General features: G+C 50.7%; 1 protein-coding gene across 13 annotated transcripts in view; it reads right to left on the bottom strand.

The window, feature by feature from the left end:
- ITPR1 (inositol 1,4,5-trisphosphate receptor type 1) overlaps positions 1 to 7952 on the bottom strand; it is a 159492-nt gene that overhangs the window by 9306 nt on the left and 142234 nt on the right. For all 13 annotated transcript variants that reach the window (XM_033517333.1, XM_033517334.1, XM_033517335.1 and 10 more), the window contains one exon: positions 7363 to 7523. In XM_033517333.1, coding sequence (XP_033373224.1) covers positions 7363 to 7523 — 161 coding nt within the window. The remainder of the gene's footprint in view (positions 1 to 7362; positions 7524 to 7952) is intronic.

The following is a 7952-nucleotide window of genomic DNA, read 5'->3' as shown; positions in this document are numbered from 1 at the left end:
GGCCGCTGGCGGAAGCTGGCTGACCGCAAGGGCTGGGTTTCGGGTTGCAGCTCTTTTCTAGGTAAAGTTGGAAAAGTCCCTGTTGTAAGGCAAGTAGCAGCGAGTCTCAGACACGGGGGTGACCATCCCTGCTTGGAAAGGTGAGGAAGAGGAAGCGGTGCTGCGTGAGGCACACGCGATTCATTCTGAGAAGCGCCGGCTCCTCCCGGCTTCTGCCGAAGGGCTGCTTCTGAGAAAGGCTGAGAGGTTCTGAGAGGCACCAGCTCTGCTCCTCCTGGGCAAGGGATGGCAGCTGATGGTTCTCCTCTCCTCTCCAGGGTCTGCATGTATCCAGCTACCCCTGTGCCTGAGTGTTACAGGTGCTGAAGGGATAATTCAACCCTCTCCAAAATAAATCCCTACGGCTGCCATCAGAGCGCTGCCCAGCAGCATCACTTACAGAACAACAGAATTATTTTGCTTAGAAAAAAACCACCAAGATCATCAAGTCCAAGCTGTGCCCCATTCTCCACCTTGTCACTCAGCCCAGAGCACCGAGTGCCACATCCAGTTGTTTCTTAACACAAGCAGGGAAAGGTGGCAGCAGCAAATTTCAGTTTCTGTCATGGGAAGTTAAAAATCAGACCCACACAGCTACAAAAGAGCTCTGTGCAGCACTCTGAAAATTCATCTGTTTGTTTGTGGTGAGATGGGACTCCTCTTGGGTCTTTCTTGAGCTTCCTGGAAAAATCCCCACATCAGGTTCTCTCTCTGCTGCAAAGGCCTCACCATCACTTCTTCCACACGAGCTGCACTTCTCCCCTCTATAAAAACCAGCACTTGATGGTGTCCCCACTCCACACAGAACATTCTCAACTCCTCACGTGCCCCATGTTGTTCCACAGAAGGCTGATGACACAAGGTTTGGGGTGCAATAACCTCCTTTTCTCTGTTAAAAACCCAAGTGGCACCTGGGCTGGTGCTGAGCAGGGAACCTGGAACACAGACACCATTCCCAAAGGTGGAGGATGACCATGGCCCTGCAGCCCTGAGACAGCTCTGCTGTGGGTGGCTCGCTGGAGCCCAGCCAAGCACCACCCAGCCCGATGGACTGTGGGGATGGCATTCCTGGAGGCCAGGTCCCACCTCCCAAAAGGACCAGGCCACCTCTCCACAGCAGCTCCTCCGGGCTGTTTGGATCCCTGCTGAAGTGGGGCATGTCACTCCTCCACAGCTGGGCAGGACAAGCCATTCCCCAGCAGAGGCCGAGCACAGCTGGTGGCAGTGGCTGCTGTCACCCACGTCCTCTTGCACAAGCGGGGTCACTTGTGGTGATGACTCAGGGCCAGCCTCGCCCCAGCCCTGGGCCACCTCCTGGGCCCCACGGGGCTTTCTGGTCCCAGCGGTTTGTGTTCCCAGTGCGTCACCCCTCGGTTCCAGGCAGGAGCCTTCCCCCTCTCCAGGGCGCTGGCGCAGCTCCAGGAGCAGGACAGGGCACCCACCCCGGCAGCTGTTTGGGATCCACCCAAAGCCAGCACGTTATGCAAACATCCCATTCCCCAGAACTGGCCCGAAGCCTTTCCTTCTGCTTTCATCCACCCAGGCCTTCCCCATACGCACGCTCAGCCCAAGGGAAACCTCTGCCTGCTCAGCTGGGGCGCCAGCCCAACATTCCCAGCGTGGTTTATCAGGGAAAACCAAGCACAGGAACATGTGGGGTTCTCCTCCAGGAGCAGGAGGGTTCCCACAGCCCACCCTGGGGCAGCCAGCTCAGACACTCCAGAGAATCCCAGAATGGGTTGGGCTGGAAGGGATCTTAAAGCTCATCTTGTTCCATCCCCTGCCATGGCAGGGACACCTCCCACTGTCCCAGGTGCTCCAAACCCTGTCCAGCCTGGCCCTGGGCACTGCCAGGGATCCAGGGGCAGCCCCAGCTGCTCTGGGCACCTGTGCCAGGGCTGGGGAAGATGAGGTTGACCATTCCTTCTCCCAGTGCAGCTCCAGGTTTGCACCAAGGGTGGAACAAGTTCCTCCCCGTGTGAACACAAAGCTCAGCCCGTGCCTATGACACAGTGTTTCCAGCAGCCCAGGGCCTGCTGCCAAACACTGCTGGCTCTTCCAAGCCTCTGCCATGATTTCTTGTTTAACCCTGTAATTATATTGGCTAACTCCAGCCAGCTATCTCAAGATGCAGCTTGTTGGGAAGTCACCACCCAGCTGAGCGCTGTCAGCTCCAGGTCACACATCCTGACCTCCCTGGTCTTCCTCCTCTCCCAGCTTGCAGCAGTATCACAGTGACTGGTAGCCCCAAAACCCCAATTTCCTCATCTGTAACCGAGTCATTTGCACGGGCTGCTCACTTCTGTGACTGCAGTTGCTTTGCTCAATACTGATATGACAAATCTCTCCTGCTTGACTCTGCCTGAAGTACAGGATTTCCAGGCACAAATGACAGATGAACATGGCTAAGCTTCCAACACTTTCTCAGACTGTAGTTTCACATACGTATGTCTTTCACCAGTGCTGGAATCATTAAGGGCCTTTTGGAATGCTTTGGGTTGGAAGTCTCATGGTCTGCCCTGGTCACTCCTGTGGGTGCTGCAGTGCAAAGCCAGTCCTGGTCATCTCCAGCTGAACTGGATCTCATGGAGAGCCTGGGACACAGCCACTCCTCAAAGCCATCACCCCTGGTGAATGCCACGTTCCTGCTGGGTTTCAGAGCACAGTGACTGTCCTTGCTGGGAAACTCCCTGGGAAAGGCTTCAAGGCACACTTGCACTTCTGAAAGGATGCAATTTGAAAGCCTGACGCTGACAGAACCTTGTCTTTGCTTACCAGGAGGCTGTGGCTTGGCAGCACTCACTCAAACCCAGAACCAGAAACACTTCTCATTACAGGACAGAGCTCAGGACACCAAGGAAAAAGCCCAATAACGTACTTAAATCCCCAGGTTTACACACTGAGGTTAACTAAGGTACAAAGGGAAAACTGCAGCCTTCATTTCTATTCCAAATTCCTTTAAGGATATCTGTGCCATCACTCCTATTTGTAAATGATTCCTTTTCAATGACAACACGATCCAGGTTTGGAACTCGGTGCCCTCGATCCAGACATGGGATCTTGGGCAACCGTGACACCTCTGCCTCATTTCTGTAATAAAGGTTGTTAATGACACAGATCCTGCTTGGATTATAAACAGGGGGGAGCTGCAGGAGCTGGTTAGGAAGCTCTGTGCTAAAAGCTTTTCCAAAGCAGCCTTTATTTTCTAATAAGCACATCTGGATGCGCAGCCCCCGACAGCCATGGCTCGTACCCACACTGCTCAAGGTGCAGAGCAGGGGATGCAGGAGTTGGGCATGCAAATATTTGTCTGTGCTGTGACAGCTGCCTGCAGACAGCTTAGGAACGCACACAAACCCCGGGTGCCCGTGTGGTTTTCTCTGTGCAGAGCTGCAGAGTGAGAGATTTGACACATTCCAAATGCCTGCACACAGCTGGCTGTGGCACAGCCCTGCCAAGGCCCCGGTGACAGCTGAGCTGCCCAGGCTGCCACAGCAACTGCAGGCAAAGGCACAGAGCTCCAGGAGGAATTCTCAGGCCGGGATGGGAAGATAAGACATTTAAATGAACTAATCTGCAGGGAGTTGCACGGAGTTCACATGAGTCATTTGGGTGTGGATGTCAATGTCTGGCCAAGGCGATAAGTGGATCCCCCCACCTCCCACACACAGGGTGTTATTCAGACATCACCTGATCTTCCTGGTGACTGCAGAGCCTCAGAACCGGGGCCTTTGTTCCTGGGAATCACGGCAGGTTCCCTCAGCATCCCTTTGGATAAACCCTGCTCGGAGCACAGAGCCAGCCCCTCTCTCAGTGCCCCTCTGCAGGGACAGAGCCACATCCCTCCTTGGCCAGGAGAGCCAGAGATCATCTCTGCTCCCAGGAGATGTCTCCTCACATCCTGCAGCACTGCCTGTGCCACTCCACTGGTGCTGGGGAGGTGGCTCAGGGATGCACTGCCAAGGGGAGCTGCTGAAGTCCATTTGCCAGGAGGCTGCCAGGGCAGGGCAGGGCAGCAGTGGGGTGTGCACAGTTTCCTCCAGCCCACCCCTGCAGCCCCATTCCCTCAGCATCTCCAGCCATTCCCAGCAAAGATTCCTGAGATACCCCGAGTTTTACATCATCTGTGGCAGCAGGCACCCGCTCCCCTCGCTGATGAAAGGGAACATTATCCCTGTTTACAGGGGGAGGAATTCCAGCCTCCATCAGCAGCCTGGACCTGCAGCTACAAGCCCAGGGCAGCCTGGCCCTGCATGGGACTCAACCAAAGCAGTTCAGATCCCAGAGCCACCAACAGCCCTAAACTGGGCCCAGAACAGGGTTATGGGAGGGAGAGTGGCAGTGCTGCAAGTTGAGAGTGACAGCAGCACTGTCAGAACAGTTATTACATTTTATTTTATAGAACCCCAGAATCCCAGACTGGTTTGGGTGGGAAGGGACCTTAAAGCTCATCTCATTGCAGCCCCACGGGCAGGAACACCTCCCACCAGCCCAGGCTGGCTCAGGTCACATCACTGATAGTTTGAATTTTGATTTTTTCACCAGTCTTCAGTGCCCTAAACTCAGCTCTGTTTCCAAGTGTACCTGTTGACTTCTTTCCTTGTCATGTGTTTGAATTTAATGAGCTTCTGTCTGTGAAGAAATATAAAATTCACTATGGAATTGTAGTTAATCATTGATTTTCAAGGCTGCAATTTCTTTTAACGTGGGGTCAGGATCGTGAAGGGTACAGGATGAATGCTATGGGCCAGATCCAGCTCTGCCATCCCCAATACAGTGGGAATCCTCAAAACTGCCTTTCTACACACGTTATTTTTAGACAAGAAAACATCAAAAATTCAAGATCACTCCTAAAGGCGCCTGAATATTCACTAACTGCATAAATGAAATTGTCCAGGATTCTTTTGATACCACAGTGCTTAAAATATCTTTAAAGCGTTGTACAAGCAGCACTGGAAGCAACTCACAAACTGACAGTGGATACAACTGAAGTGTCCTCAATTCTTTCTGTATTTATTTTTTTACTGCTCTGTAGTGTTGGAACAACCCACAAACACTAAATGGCAAAGGCAGTTTATAAAACTGTATTTTCTTAATTTTTTTTGTTCTTTCATTTACCGAGGGGCAGAAAGCCAAGAGTTTTCTGAAGGTGTTTTGTTGGGAGTCAGAGCACAGGTGAAACATTTGAGGTGTGCTCTGCCATCACAGCAGGACTGGGAGCACAGGATGCTTCCTACCCCAGCTCCTAAAGATGGGGAAAATCAGCAGCTGAACGCTGGTCCCACACAGCCCGGGGAAGACGTGCCCCATCTCTGCCACTATCCAAGATGTTACAGTGCCACCTTCAGTCTGAAATACGGGAGGAAATTCCCTTTAAAAGCCAGCCATGCCCCAAGGAGGCTTCCCAGGAGAGGCTGGTGGCTCAACAAGCCCATGGGAAACATCAGCTCCACAGTGAATCCCTGCCTTGGCACTCATGGATGTATTTAAAGCTTTCCTTGGTCTGTCCTTCTGCATTCATGGGATTCTGTCCAGAGGTTGAGGTTGGAGAGTTCCCACCCCTGGAAGTGTCCAAGGCCAGGCTGGAGCAGCCTGGGACAGTGGGAGGTGTCCCATGGCAGGGGGACACTGGGTGGGCTTTGGGGTCCCTCCCAACCCAAACCAATCTGGGATTCTGTGAACACAGAAAGCCTGAGGAACAGATGGGCCAAACTCCACCCAAATTATCCCTAAAAACACCTTGAATGGGAAAAAAAAAAAAGCACTTCTGGCTCCTCCAGCAGCATTTAAAACAGGTCAGGTAGAGAAACAGATTCATCATGTTTCACACCCAGATTTCAGGGCAGAACGGGAAGTTTTAATGTTAAAAGGACACTGGAAAGAAATTGATTTTCAGAGTAAGCTTTGCCAAAAGGCTCCTCAGGAATACAGGGGCTGCAGAGGACTCCAGAGCCAGGGCACAGCAGCCTGAGCCTGGGGCAGGATGGTGACAGAGCTCTGAGGTGAAATCCAGATTTCCTGCCTATTCCACACTCATGCAGTCACAGCCCACGTTCATCAGCCCTCACTGAGACCTGCTCTTAGATCCTCATTTAAAACTGGCTCATGAAATGCAAAACCCCACCAACTCCAGACACACTCCAAACCTCTACCTAGAGCACATGGTTACATAAAATTGCATCTGCATGAGACACTCTGGCTATGCATAATTTATCCCTACTCCCATCCACACACAGTAATTAGCCCTTGCTGACACTTAATGAATGGGAATTATCATAAAAGTTCTCCAGTTTTTGTGCTTCATGCAAACATATTCAGTGACTAATTTTCGGTTCTTATCTAATTCCAACCGTTCATCTGAAATAATGAATTGGTTGCCAACTGAAACTTTCTTTAAACTGCTTTTAACAACAACAAAAACACAGCACAAAATCATCTTTTAGAAGCAAAAGCACAACACAAAATCGTCTTTTAGAAGCAAAAACCCTTCAGAAGTGCAGTGCTTCCCCCTGAAGTCATGTGTGCTGCTGGGGGATAAAGGAAGGGAGCAGAATAATCAGCCAGACTGGAAAGCAGCAGTGATGCACTTGGTTATCTCACTGTGCTAATCCTCTATCAGGTGACTGCTCACAAGGTTTCTTTAAGCCCTCATTACTGAGGTAGAAATCCAGAAGTAGGACGGACACTTTGGTGACCCCAAAATAACACGTTTGACCTGGGAGAGGGCTCGGGGGGATCCCCAGAGCCACCCTGAGGGAGTGGGACCTCAGAAGAGCTGGGAGGGGAGGGAGGCAGCAAAGTGCTCTGCTCTAAAGGAATTACACTGAAATTCTATAAATCAAACAGATTTTGCTCCCCAGCCAGAAGACACAAATTAGTGACTGAGCTTTGGATCTAATTCCAGGAGCTCTGAACCTGCAGCTTGGCAGAGATGAGGCTTTTAATTCTCTCATTAAAAGCCCTTCCAATTGAGTAGACATTAATTGTAGTTTTTCACAATAATAAGCTCAAATCATATGACAACAAATCCTACAAGTCAGTTGGAGATATTTATACGAGGACAAGTTATAACCTGTTGGTCAGACACTTCCACCAGCTTGAAAATACTCTCCCTAAATGTGAATTTAAGGCAGAATAGGTTCTCTTCCCTTGATCCAAGCCACTCACTGTCACCTACTCCAGCACACACACAGAGTGCTCTGGGGGCTGGGAAGTCACAGGTACACTTACAAAATGAATTAAATACAATACAGAGCACTGTACCCAATATTCCACTGGATTGGTCTAAACTAGGGGGAAAAAAAAGCAAAACTCCAAACTCACCTTGATCATTTCTGCCACGTAACTCTCTGGTCCTGTGTATTCTGTGGAATCTTTGACTTTCACTAGGACAATAAAGCACAAATAGTGCCACATGTTGTGCTCCTCCTTAATGTGCTCTTCAAAGGTGACTGTCTTGTTGTCAAACTTATCTCTCTCCAAACCTGTGAGAGGGACACAGGGAGAACCCTGAGTGTTTGCCAGCTGGGGACCAGCAGAATCAGCTCTAGAACAAAAGTGATTTCTAAATGCTGCACTTCTGCAAGTCAGTCATTCTGGAATGGGACACTGAATATCAGGGGAAAATCTGACAAATGCCCAGGAAGAAGGAGGAGAGAAAGGAGGAGAGAAGGAAGAAGAGAAGGAAGAAGAGAAAGAAAGAAGAGAAGGAAGAAGAGAAAGGAAGAAGAGAAGGAAGAAGAGAAAGGAAGAAGAGGAGGAAGAAGAGGAGGAAGAAGAGGAGGAAGAAGAGGAGGAAGAAGAGGAGGAAGAAGAGGAAGGAAGAAGAGGAGGAAGAAGAGGAGGAAGAAGAGGAGGAAGAAGAGGAGGAAGAAGAGGAGGAAGAAGAGGAGGAAGAAGAGGAGGAAGAAGAG

This window comes from Parus major, chromosome 12 (genome assembly GCF_001522545.3).
Source record: "Parus major isolate Abel chromosome 12, Parus_major1.1, whole genome shotgun sequence".
Taxonomy (NCBI): Eukaryota; Metazoa; Chordata; class Aves; order Passeriformes; family Paridae; genus Parus; species Parus major.
This window is presented reverse-complemented; position numbering and strand designations above follow the sequence as displayed.